This window comes from Quercus robur, chromosome 6 (genome assembly GCF_932294415.1).
Source record: "Quercus robur chromosome 6, dhQueRobu3.1, whole genome shotgun sequence".
Classification (NCBI taxonomy): Eukaryota; Viridiplantae; Streptophyta; class Magnoliopsida; order Fagales; family Fagaceae; genus Quercus; species Quercus robur.
In genome coordinates this window covers 50,365,210-50,379,434 of record NC_065539.1, presented here as the reverse complement: position 1 = coordinate 50,379,434, position 14,225 = coordinate 50,365,210, and the positions used below count along the sequence as shown (strand labels likewise).

Genomic DNA, 14,225 nt, shown 5'->3' with positions numbered 1-14,225 from the left:
AGAACTTGGTGTTGTTGTAGATTAAGGAAAGAAGTAGTCAGTGGACTCAGAGCTGTCACGTGGTTATGGTAGTAAGTTTCCTACTCGAGATAGCAATAAGATGTTAGTGGTCTAAGTCGCTATTGTGTAAACTTCAATTCTTTCATAGTGGATTCGTTTTACCTTGAGGATAGTTAGGTTAAATTCTTCCAAGTTTTTTACCGATTTGGTTTTCCTGAGTTATCATATCGTTGTGTTCTTTATTTTCCACACTTTACAATGATATGATATATTTGTGTTAACCTAGATCTGTTTAATTTGACTAAGTAATCACTTGATTAATTAACTAGGTTAATCTGGTTGTGTTTTAAGGGGTCTAAAAACAAACAAGGACCCAAAGTCATGTAATACTTAATTTATCAAGTTTGTATTTTTTTTATTCAATCAATGAGAATGGAACAATATAGTCATGTAAAGTTGTATTTAACTTTTTTCTTATTTTTTAGTATAAAAAGTAAGTGGCGACTCCACACCACTTACCCAAAAAGAGAGGTGTCTTGAAAAAGCACTCAAAATCTCTCTTTTTTTTTTTCTTTTTTTTTTTTAGGGCACCTTTGTGGTCTCTCACAATGACATCACCATTCACACACATTCACTGGAGGTTACTTTTTTTAATCCAAATGTAGTGATTAAAAAAATGAAATTAGGGTTTCTCATATGCACACACGTTAAATTCAAGCAAAGCAATTGATTGATAATATTTTGGATGATATGACATAAATGTTGGCCACTATAGTCTAGAAGACCAATTTACTGGGCAAGGTGGGTGCCTAACACCTTCCCATCTTATAACATAGCCTCTAAGCTTAGATCAAGAGTTAGTAGATCAAATGCTTGTCCATGAAATTTTCAATCTTTACATTGTAACTAGGAAACAAAGCCATCTATTTTATCTTAATTCTATCTAGGACCATAGCCATGTAATTTTCTATGATCAATGTACATTCATTCCCAAATCAATAAAATGATGAATTTTTCAATTATAGTTTTCCATTGTAAAACCCTTAATCTAAAGGGAAAAATGTAATCAGTAGAATCTCCATTTTGAGAGGCAATAATATGACTCCACCCATTCATGTCAATTTGGCCTAAAGCAATCAATTCAAAACGAGACAGGGGCACGGTTTCTCATAGTAAGACTGATGTTGCATACATGGAGAATACAAATGTGTATGATACAAAATGTAAAGATGTAAATATCACTCATAAGATATATTATAAAATGCAATTGATATGCTATTTGACTATCGAGCCTCTAACATGGTAACAGTAATTTCATTGGTTGAGGATGATTGGCCCTTGCTTGATGAAGTTGATTCTTTTCCTACAAAGAAACCCAACTCTTTGGGTTCAGGTAATGAACTCTCACCGTGTAACATCATAACCACATATGACATATTTGGTCGATCGTTGTGATGTTGTTGCAAACATAAGAAACTAATATGGAGGCAACGTAGAATCTCCGATTGCATTACAGAGCCCTTTAAGAAAGTATCAATCAGTTCTAAAGGTCTGCCTTCTTTCCATAATTCCCATGCCTAAGACATTTTAAAATTATTTATCATTATTTGTATCATTATATGTAATAAGATAAAGGATGAAATCTTTTGAGAACTCACATGTCCAACAAGGTTTTGAGTATTGTCTAGACGGAAAGAGCCTCGATTTTTCTTTCCACTTATTATCTCCAACAACAATATTCCAAAGCTAAAGACATCAGATTTTACTGAGAACAGGCCATCAATGGCATATTCGGGTGCCATATAACCACTGCAAACATATCATTAAGCATGAAAATCTTTGATTAAAAAATATCAACAATAAAATATGTTAAGAATACGTACTAAGTTCCGACGACTCTATTTGTGTTTCCTTCAATCTGATCTCCACCAAAGATTCTAGCCATACCGAAGTCAGAAATTTTTGGATTCATCTTATTATCAAGTAAAATATTGCTTGCTTTGAGATCTCTATGTATAATCCTCAATCTAGAATCTTCATGAAGATATAGAAGCCCTCGCGCAATCCCACAGATAATATTGAAGCGCATAGACCAACCTAAAACTTTAGCTTTCATTTGATCTGAAAAGTTTCTCACTTATGTTAATACTAAGTTTAACTTGAATATGAAACAAAAAATTGGCATTTCTTTAAATAACAATAAAATTTTTTATGAAGTTTGGTAAAAATAATTCATTAAGTACAAACCAAAAATGAAGGAGTCCAAGCTTCCATTGGGCATGTATTCATAGATTAGCATTTTCTCGTCCCCTTCAATGCAATATCCCAAAAGCCTAACAAGATTTCGATGTTGCAATTTGGCGATTAGTATAACTTCATTTTTAAACTCACTTAATCCTTGTCCAGATTTCTGTGAAAGCCTTTTCACAGCAATTTCTTTTCCATCTATCAATGTACCCTGAAAATTCACATTTTCAAATTGATTTTATTGAAGTTGAAAATGTTGAGAATTGCTTTTTCATTTTTTGTAATCTTTAAAAAAGCTTGCTGCAAAGTTACCTTATATACAAGTCCAAAGCCACCTTCACCAAGCTTGTCATAGCTTGAAAAGTTGTTAGTGGCAATGACTATGGTAGCCAGGGTGAAGAATGGGACCTCCATGTCTTCACTTTGGCCTTCAATGTTTTGGTCTATCATCACATTATTCTCGATTCTCTCTGCCAAGATCAAGATGAGCTTCACATTATACATAAGAAATAAGAGTATGGCACTTGTTAAGTTCCGTCTAGATCAACTAGTTAATTATACAACATAATTATTATTTGATTTCAAATCAAATAAATTAATTAGGTGATCCAAAATGTCAATATCAATAACCAAAAAGAATAAGTGATCAAGTCATAAAGCAAAACAATAAATGCATAAGACAGATAATATGATTCTGAAGTGGAAAACCTATGGATAACTCTTTAGAGGAAAAGGGGCTATATGAGTAACCTACTCCCACTAAGGCAATCAACTAGAAAAGAATGTGTTTTATAGTCTTGAAAAAAACCATTCTCCCGAGACTCTACATTCCAAATCGATAATTCACTGCTGCGACTCACAATAGCTTTAAAATTTTGAGTTTCTTCCTATATGGTTTCGTTCATGAACGGCAGATCTGTGTAAATTAACTAGAACCTTTGGTGCACTCCAATTAAGGTGCCTCCTTGAATATTTGATCTACAGTCAACTAACTAGAAGAAATGCTATGTGGTTTTGAACTTTGGATCACAAGATTTGATATAACTACTAGGATTTTCTCAAGAAAGCTCATGGATGAAAGGCATGGTTTTTTCACTATAAGTATTGTGCTAGCTTCTGCCTTTCCAACTTTACTGGAAATCGTGCATAAAATTGTATAAATTGGTGTTTACATATACGGTTATAATCCTAATCAAAACAAGATTTAGATTATTTTTTGTGATTCTCGTTCAATGGGCCATTTCAGCCCATCTTTTTTTTTTTTGAGCAAATTTCAGCCCATCTATATTTACTAGCTTGAGTCAACCTCTTGGCCCCACTGCTTTAGGCCACAACATATTTTAGCCTTGACATTATTTTTCTTAAGATCAAATGGCTAAACTTCATAGCTTTTCTTGTTCAACATCTTATTGGCTGCTTTGTACGTTTCTAGAAGTTCAATTAAACAAACTTGAAATATCTTTTCCAAAGTGGGTCAGAGAGAAATATTACCTCTGAAGTTTGTCCTTTTGCTTATGCGGTAGGTAGTCAAGAGCACCCCAAAAACGACCGCAATTGCAATCACAACTATCACTATAACCTTCATCTTTTGCTTGTCTTTCTCCTCTTTATGATCGACTTTGCGGAAGAAAAGCAAAAATATTTTAGTAATGCAATAAAATAGATGGAAACAACAAAGATTATAGCTTCAATGGCATGTAAAAATATAAATTAAAGAGCAATAAAGACCATAGGCCTATTACCTTGCTTTGAAGCAGGCATTCGAATATATACATCCTGCATATAAGCATCCTGCCCATTAGCTGCAATCTGTCTAATATCAATTAGATCCCCAAACCACACGGCGCAGCCACTTCCTCCATTTATAATATTTGAGTTTGCATAAGCCGTACAGGAACAGTTGTTCAGACATTTGACTCTGCATTCGCTAAGATTCATACTTCCGTTTACCCAGGAATACGTGGTATCTGGCATTTTGAGCCCAACAAATTTAACAAACCCAATTTTATCTTTATCCTCGCAGCTCAATTGGGTAATACGTACACATCCCTTAGACCACTCATCTGGGTTCCATGTATTTGGTGACTTATGCTTGAATCCTTCTACACATTGACAGATAGGTGACTCACCAATGATACAATTTCCATAAGGACCACATAAATTATAACCTTCACATTTGTCATTTGGCACGGATAAGTACAGGCTCCATTTTTTATCTTCTGAGACCCATATGTGGCGCTCATATAAGGACGAAGTTTCGTTCAAAAGTACTCTTGAGATTACAGAATTATTAACCAAATTGTATATGAAGTATACCTCATCGCTGTTGATGACAAAATCGTAGATGACAACTGGATTGTCCTTTACGACTGGTAAACCACTGAAACTAAGGCCATTCCATGGTCCGGTCCGGAAGAACTTCTCGGTGCCTTTCTTCATGACTATCTCAGGGTAATTATGAAGTTCAACCCCCCAACTCAGTTCTCCTGGAGATGGATCATCTGGACTTTTCCAAGCAGTTAGGCGCCGTTCCAGACCAGTCCTTAAGTCCCATCCAAGCTTCATTCCCGGTAGCCAAGTATCAGAAGGATAGTCAAAGCTTTGCCACAAATAATTTTCTGGGTTTTCTTCGTTCTCTTCTCTTAATACTAGATTTCCGGAATCTAAAAGCTGGACTATTGGATTCCTGGCCCGTTTTGTTGAGTTTGCCGACCAAGCAACTGTTCTGTTCTGGCTGAGAAGAACAAGACTACCTGAACTGTTTACCATCAACATGCCAGAGGAGTCGTTTATTGGATTGAGCCGGTTTGCTACCCAAACAACCGTTCTAACTGGGATATTGTTATACCATATTCCCAAGTAACGGTTACTGGAATTACCAGGACGAAAGAACCCAAGAGCGTAGCTTTCATGTTTAGAGACCAAGGTTATGCCCTCACTGAGGGATTCGGATTTTGAAATGCTGTCAGCAGCATCCGACAGTACAAAGGAGAAAGGAAGCAAACTGGAACTCAACAACACAAAAGCAATGATGTCCATTGCTTTCTGTTCTTAATTAGAGAACTTAGTCTTAGCCAACATTTTAAAGTTAGGCCTATTATAATGAGCAATGGCTACACTATGGAAGGTCATGCGTTGACCCAGGCCGGTGGTCGTTCTTTCTTGACCCAGGCCGGTGGCCTCGCGCCCACTGTTTCTGACGAGATTGTGAAAGGTTGACAAGAGTGGAAAGGTGAGCACCAGGTTTTGAAATTATGGAATACTAGTAGAAAAAGTGCGACAGTGTAAGTCAATAATTGACGCGATCACCTCAGGCACTACCTAGGAAAAAATAAAAAATGCCCAAATTTTAATTTAATTAAGCTCAAATATTAGCCATTATGTGAAGTAAATTTTTTTATTAAGGAGAAATGTTATGCTTACAATATTTTTCACAATATTTTAACAACGAATCTGAAGTAGTAGATTATTAAAGACTCTTACTTATTGATAACAAAATAAATAATTTCAGTAGTGAGTTCAAATTAGAACCAGTAACAACTTAACAGTTAGGATTTGCTGTGAAAAATATTGTGAATATAGCATATCTAAAAAAAGAGAGCAATACACAAAAAAAATTCACCACGTTTTCCACAATAATTGAGTTGACATACTTTTATTAGTTTTTATCTAGGTCCACCACATATTACTCTTTTACTTACCACTATCAATCTACTATATCAACAGGTGTGAAAGTTTTATCAATTTTTTTGTGTCTAAAGACTTTCTAAAAAAAAAAATCTACATTGTTCATGCTTATTAGTAATAATTTTGCATCTAAAACAAGAGAGTAGAGTTTAGATAATATTTATTTTTTAAAAATTATATTTAAATATATAAAAGGTCTCAATTTTAGTTTTCGCGGTAGGCCCCCCAATACATCAAGCCGCCCTTGGTTGACAAGAGTGGAAAGGTAAGCACCAGGATTTGAAGTTATGGAATATTGGTAGATCCATTATTACCCTTTTTTTAAGAAACAAACACAAGAAGAGAAAGAGTTTTACACACAACAAACACAAAGGTATACTATAACTGCACTCAAAAGTTATGGTAACTTTTAAAAGAGGTTGGAGAAAGTTATATTATACACAATACACTTTCTTAAGCAACGTGGGACAATCTCCATTCTTTTTTTTTTTGAAACAAACACACACAAGGAAAAGGAAAATGAATTCTAACATAAAAGTACACCACAATATACTACATGCATGACATTTTCATAGTAATAACTTAGTATCTAAGATTTAGCATAAAATTATGTGAAAATATTGTAAACATAACATTGCTCTTAAATAAATGAGGCCATGTCATAAATAAATAAATAGGGCCACATTTAATTGGGAGCCAGATTTTTGCCTAATATTTGTTTTTGCTTTCGTATTTGATGGGACCAAGGCTAGTAGGAACCTTGACTAGGAGTGAAGTTTGGTTCATTCAATATGATGCAATTTAGGATTTCTTTGAGATCTACTTATTTTGCTGAAACTGAAAACTTTTTACTAAAAGTATAATAGATAAGGTAAGAGTTAATTGAAATGGTACAGTAGGACCCATAAATAGTATCAAAAAGTGTAATAGGACCCATGAATAGTAACAAAAATAAGTTTAATAGTAAAATAAGTTGACAAAAAAATAATTTTTGCCAAACGGACACTTATTGTCAGATTCTCTACAATATACTAAGTGAGACAAAGCAAAGATGTCCATTAATGCTTCTTGTTCTTAGAGCTCTTTAGCCAAAATTTTAAATTTAGGTCTACGAGCATTTACATCTGGTTAAAAAAAAAAAAAAAATCTCATTTTACCATATCAAGGGTCTGTTTGGGATCTGTTTATTTTACTGAAACTGAATTTTTTTTGCTGAAAGTACAATAAATAAAAATAAAAGTTAGTTGAAATAGTACAGTGAGACCTATGAATAGTACCAAAAAGTGAAGTGGGCCCTATGACTAGTAGCAAAAATAAGCTGAATAGTAAAATAAGTTGGCAAAAATAATTTTTGCCAAACACACACCAAGAGTTATTTTATCATTTATATCATACTATTTTACAACATACTTAACATCTCAAACTCTATTTTTTTCAGTTTATTTAATTTTTTTTTTACTATTTCTCTCTCTCTTCCTTTTCCTCTCTTTTTCCCTCTACTTCTAGGCACCGACCAAAAAAAAAACCATAGAAAACCATAAACAACCACACCAAAAACCACTGCATCGACCACAAACCAAAGGAACCAAGAAAAAAAAACACACACAACAACCACAATTGCCCACAACGGCCACCACAGTCACAATAGCCGCCACCATGCCACCCAACAACACACTGCCACCCCCACATATCCTAGCACCACCCACTGGACCATCAAGCCAAAACCACATTATAAAAAACCCATCAAACCATTCAAACCAAACCAAAACCCCACATATCCCAGCAAACCAATTTTAAAAAAATCACCATCAAAGCCTTCAATGGAGCCACCATCGAAGCCACTAACGAAGCCACACACAACACCCAAACCTGGAAGAACCACCATCAAATAACCAAGAGAACCCACCAATCTCCACACCACAACCCCACTTGACCCACACAGCCCACTAATCCAAACCCACGCCACCACGATTTCCAATCTCCACCAATCCACGCCAATCCAAAACCCACACCAATCTTTGCCACGTCGTGACCATGCCGTGACCACGTCGATTGCCATGCCATGACCACTCAGAATCCAACCCAGCTCTAGCGCAAGCTCTGAACGCACGCGTGAGAGAGAGAGAGAGAGAGAGAGAGAGACAAAAGTGAGAGAAAACAAAAGGTAAAAAGAAATAAAATTAAATATTTTGGTTTACAATTATGCTACAATGTCATCATACATTTAGGATGGCACTGTAGCACAATTGCAAATTTTTTTGCAATTGTAAGATTTTGCAAGATCGAGTAATGGGCTATTTTTGTATCTTGATGCTAAAATATACCAACACATGGCATATAGAAGACTGAATGTAAATGCTCTTATAATGAGCAAAGAATAGATCATTGAAGGCCGTGCGTTGATTTAGGCATGTGGTTGTTCTTTTGAGCATTGGTACATTAACAATGACTTGCTTGTTAGAAAACTCCACTTTTTTTTTTTTTTTTTTTTTGGTGAACAAATATTTCCTGCTGTATTGTTAATTTGTTATTCTCTTTTGGAGATGTTGCATTTTTTTTAGTTTGTCTTCTGTTCGACTATTTTTGACAAGAATGTGGAAGGTTGACAAGAGGAATGGAAAGGTAATGTTATGAAAGATTTTACCATATTTGGGAAGTAGAATATTTTGCACTCCCAAGATATTGAATTATCCAAAAAAAAAATTGATAAAAAAAAGAATTATCCTAGAAATTATATAGCAGTATTATGTTACATTTTTTGATTGAAAGAGATAAATAAAGAATAATGTTACAACACAACATTTTTCAGAATAAATCCTGATTGTCATGCTATTACTGATTCTAATATGAATCACCATTGACATATTATTTTTTTGTCCCACCAATAATAACTTAACACCTAAAATTTATTATGAAATTATTGTAAAAATATTATGCACGTAATTATGTAACATTTTTCATAATAAAAATGTAGCACATCACACATTTAATTAGGAGCCAGATTTTTTTTTTTATTTGTTTTTGCTTCCGTATTTAATGGGAGTAGGGCTAGAAGGAACTTTGACTAGGTGTGAAGTTTGATCTAGGCTTACAAATAGCTGAGAGACTCAGTGGCGGCACTATGTTTAGTCTAGGGTGTTCCCAAAAACACCCTGACCTGAAGAACAAAAATATAATAATTAATTTTTTTATTTGTTTACCCTTTAAAAAAAGTTAGGAACACCTTCAATCAAAATCAGGAACATCCTCAAATAGAAAAAAATTTTATTTGTTCTACGCTCAAGCAAAAAAAAAAAAAAAAAAAGCCCAAAAAAAAATTGAACCAAAATCTGAAAAAAAAAAAAAAAAAAAAAAAAAAAAAAAAAAAAAAAAAAAAAAAAAAAAAAAAAAAAAAAAAAATTGTAACAGAGCAAGCGGCAAGCCCACAGATTCTCAAAAAAAAAAAAACAACGGATGGCAAGCCCAACATCAAGCCCACGGCAAGTCCAACAAATTACAGATGGTAGCAAACCCATGGATTCTTTAAAAAAAAAAAAAAAAAAAAAAAAAAAAAAAAAAAAACTGAAATCAGAAACCAACTTAGCAATGGACAACCAAACACTAATAGATGTTGAAAGAAAGAAAGAAACCTAACCTAAACAAAAAAAACCTAACCCAACGGATGGAGAAGGAGATCGCCGCCACTGAAAGGACGACAACAACCAATAGACGGAGAAGGAGATTGCTAGATCAGGCCTCAAACTCGAGCTCCAAAACGGTGGAACACATCAGATCGGATTGGTCTTTTGGTGAGATACAATTAATTGGCTTTATCTGATTGGCTCTAGTATTGTGATTGGGTGCTATGGGGCATTAGGGCTTGTCTGTTGAATTGGGGGGGTGGATGGGGACATGGGGCCGAGGTAAATGCACATGAGGTGTGTGGCTGTGTGCTAGTGCAGTAGTGCAACTAATAAACAATCATTTAATTAACCAATAATTAATTGGGGGAAGCAACTAATAAACAATAAATTAAATTATGTTACTATGTTAGGCTAAACAACAATTAATAATTTTATAATTAATGAAACAACAATATAACAAATTATAGTTTATAAAAGACAAACAAATTAATAAAACAACTAAACAATAATAATTAATAATTTCAAAATATGAAAACTTGTAGAATGCAATTGTAAACTTTATGTATTTGAATGTTTTTTTTATTGTTGTTGTTATCAATATATGATCTCTTTTTATTAGATTGTGTAATTTATGCTTCTTAAGAAAGACCCTAGAAAAAATTCCTGGAGCCGACACTGGAGAGACTTGTGTATTATGCAAATTGTTGAAAACTCACATCTCCTCCCATATGATGGAATTTATTCTCAGGCTCACTACAATATACTTAAGTTTATTGAGCAGATTTTCTATTTTAGTTTGTCTCACCATGGCTGTAACATAACTCTTTGCAAATCCCCTAATGACTACAAAATTTCCCACATATTATGGTAACTAAGCTATAGATAAATGCAAACTAAAGCGCCAATATTGTCAAGTTCGAGTGGGGACCTTGATTAAAAAAAAAAAAAAAGGACATGTAAGAGACGTGTGCTAATTGATTGCTAGTTCTTAAAAACTTTGATTCCATATTATAAGTTGAAGACAAAACCTTACAGCGGAGCTCTTTTTTGGACAGATATCCCTATCGAGTATCAACATGCACCGGCCGCTAGCTAACACCAGTTTTGTACACCAACCACCCCCACTATCCCCAAATTTCGCCTAAATCAATTAGAAATTTGCCCTGATATAATGGAGGAAAAATTTATTTGTGTCAAATTACAATCCCTATGATTAATGAACTTCAACCAAATTTGACCGATCAAATTTCAAATTACAGTCCTTAGGATTAATCAACTGTGAACAAATTTGACCAAGGGTTTAATATGTCCAAATGTACATGTTTATTGTGATTATGTGTCAAATCAGTGAATTTCATCAATTCATGTCCAAACCCTAGGATTGACCAACTTTGTCTAAGTTTGGCTAGGGGTTTTCTAAGGTCCAAACGTACTTGTTTACCTAGATTAGGCATCAAACCAGTATATTCTATCGATTTATGGTCAAACTGCAAATTTGACTAATTTTGACCAAAATCTAACTAGAGCTCTGTTGTCTGATTGGCGTGAATTTGGTTCCATTCTAAAAAGAACGAAAAAAAAAATCAAAAATCAAAACGACTACTTGCAGGCTACAATCAAAGTTGGAACAAGCAAAATATCATGAAATTAAGGGAAAATGGCTCAAACCAAGGCCAACCGTTGTTGAATTGATGCAAACTGGAAACTATTGGAAAGATCACAGAAAAAAATAATAATAATAAAATAAAAACTTTGATCTTATATGCTTTGGACATGGAAACTCCAAAAGACCCACTCACACTCACAAAAAATAATCAAAACTGGTTCAGGTTACGTTGTAGTGATCATGACTTTTCATGTCAAGAAATTGTAAGTGCAACTTTGGCACTATTAAAGCTTTGCAATGATAAGTCATTTGAGTTAAACGGACAACAAGAAGGTCGTTAATTAAGAGCATGAAAGTGGATGGATTCTATGGAAATCTTGGATTTCTTTTTCAAAATCAGACTGCACTAGAACCATTCCATGCAAAGTTGTTTTGAACCACACATAGTTCATCTGAAAAAAATGTACTTTCTTAAACTATGTAAAATTTTCTAAAACTTTCTTAAACCATGCAAAATTTACTACAACTTGGTTAAACAGAATTTTTACATGGAAGTTCAAATTGTCGGTAATTTTATGTGAAAAATCTGAAAATTAGGAAAAGCATATTGTAAGTCCCAAAATCATCTTGGGGTACTAAATCTGCGCGCTAAGTTGCCATAAATTGCTTAATGATATTTCAAAAGGCATGTACTTCAAAAAACTAGTCAAAATTCTGTACAACTTGGCTAAGCCCCATTTTTTTGAGGAAGTTTGGATTATCAGGTCTTTCGCACTAAAATGGAAAGCCGACAAAAATCTATGATTGGGTCAATAATCAATATTGCCTCACCAACTATCTAACTTCACAGGAGACTATAACCTTCGGATCATTGTACAAAACTACACACATGTGGAGGCTCTAGAAAGTAGGTTTCATAAACTTTCCAAGGACACCAAGACCACCCAACGAAGGCCTTGACTAGTTGAGTAGACAGTTGTAGGCAGAAAATTTAAGTTGCACAAGGTGTATGACCTGCTTAGCAACACCAAGCATGGCTCAACCAATCGCTCCATGGCCTATAAATAATCTTGTTCTATTCATCACAAAGCTAGAGTAGGAGCATTGAGGGCTGATCAAGCGAAGCCCACTGGACGGCATGACACATGGTTTTTAAATCCAAACTGGATTGGGCTTCTCATTTTTTTCCTCTAGCGCCTCACTTATCTCCTCTCTGCTTCGCCGGCGAGCTCGCCGACAGAGGTGGTGCTCGGGTCAATCGGCCTTCAGTTCTGGTGGCCGCGGGTTGAGCGGTTTTGGCAGGCGCGGGTTGAGCGGTTCTGGCAGGCCGAGACCCCATCTCCCCAAGCCCCATCGCCGATCTATTACCCGAGCCCCATCATCGCCGAGTTTGTGCTAGATTTGTGTATGTGTGCTGAGTTTGTGTTTGTGTTTGTGCTGGGTTTGTGTTTATGCTTGTGTTTGTGCTGGGTTTGTGTTGTGGGTGTGATCTGATTGGATTGTGGCCTGTGGATCAATGGGTTTCGTGGATGTGGGTCGGTGGATTGTGGCTTGTGGGTCGGTGGATTGTGGCTTGTGGGTCAGTGGTGGTGGGTTGTTGATCCATGGGTTGCCGTGGTGTGTTGGTGTGATTGTCGTGGTGTGATTTTTGTTGTGGTGTGATTGTTGCCATGGTGTGCCATGGTGTGATTGTCGTGGTGTGCTGTGGTGTGATTGTTGCTGTGGTGTGGTGGTTTGATTACTTTGTATCAGAGAAGAGAGAGATGAAGAGGAAGAGAGAAAAAGATAGAGATGATGATGCTGTATATAATGAATATTTTATTGTGATGTTTATATTATTTTATTGTGTTGAAAGTTAAAATAGATCCATTGCTGTAGCATGTGTGTAGGTAAAATAGATAAAGTAACTTTTGGTGGAGCTAAATTGCTAAATTTTTAGCTCCACTGTTGTGGATGCTCTTATTCAGCAAAAAAAATAAATTCCATGTATTACTGGATTGTAGCGCCCTGATCTTAACTAGTTTTTGGATTAACAATACTTGTCACACACCACCTGGCGTAGTTGTTCTTGAAATTTGCATCATTTGGGGAGCGAGTGATACCTCTAATATTTATTATCATCACGTGATGTGGGTCAATGAGTCTATACTAGAGATTCTTTTTTATTAAGAAAAAAAAAACAATATTAGAAATACACCCAATTCTATGGCTTGCTGCCTCGTGCTATTATGAGAGATAGGTTCATATAAATAAGAGTACTTATTGTCTGTTACTTTGTTGTGAAATTAAGTGTGATTTATTATGAGTGATAGTAATAAATTCATGCCAACAAGAGTGGATAGAAAGTGTGTATTACTCACAATGGATTGCTTTGTTGTGAGATTGGGGGCTTTGTAAGTGAAGTGTATGTTTGAAGATTTTGTGAATGATGCAGAAGTCTTTGGATATTTGCCTACGCCAACTTGTATTTCAGTCACAAGGGTTGCACTTGCGCGGGTGCTGAGACCCCTGAGACAACATTTAATGTTGGTAGCTTGAGATCCAAAATTTGCTGAGGAGTGTTTGGTTACAAAATCTAGCATGACATCACTGGGTACAATAATATTCACCTCCTAGCTTTGTACATTCCTAATCCAAAAGGTTCAAACTTGAAACAGTAATAATATATGAATTTTATTTATGTGTGCCTTAAGGGCACACAATAGTATACTATTTTGGAAAAAAATTTTATTGAAAACTAAAAAAGTTTTGACAATTTTCTCAATATCTAATAAATTTTTTTTCAAAAACAGATTTGTTAACCGGATCCATCATATATAAATGTTCAAAAATGAATGCGCCAAATTTCGGTCATGCCAGATGCCACATGGAAGGAGGAGGAAGAGGAGGACTTTTTGACAGGCAGGTGAGGAATCACATGGTGTTTGCATGGGGATGAGGGTTTAGGGGCTGGGGGCTTAATTTGTTTGGACTATGGAGGTATATGTATATGGGGGCATAGAGACGGAGTCACATTGAACTAAACAATGCACTCTCTGCAAACTTAACCCCATTTTTAAGTT

At 35.1% G+C, this 14,225-nt stretch overlaps 1 protein-coding gene across 2 annotated transcripts; it reads right to left on the bottom strand.

Annotated features, from left to right (window-relative positions):
• Window positions 1–993: 993 nt before the first annotated feature.
• Window positions 994–5,286, bottom strand: LOC126689303 (G-type lectin S-receptor-like serine/threonine-protein kinase At4g27290). 2 transcript variants are annotated; one of them, XM_050384453.1, is made up of 7 exons: window positions 3,990–5,286; window positions 3,739–3,864; window positions 2,560–2,717; window positions 2,248–2,458; window positions 1,884–2,121; window positions 1,659–1,809; window positions 994–1,577 (listed from the first exon to the last, which is right to left on the bottom strand). In XM_050384453.1, the coding sequence occupies exons 1-7, from the start codon at window positions 5,284–5,286 to the stop codon at window positions 1,284–1,286; spliced, it is 2,475 nt and encodes an 824-aa protein (XP_050240410.1). In that variant the 3' UTR covers window positions 994–1,283. The 2 variants fall into 2 exon arrangements, with proteins under 2 accessions (XP_050240410.1, XP_050240411.1); XM_050384454.1 differs by lacking the exons at window positions 2,248–2,458; window positions 2,560–2,717.
• Window positions 5,287–14,225: the final 8,939 nt, after the last annotated feature.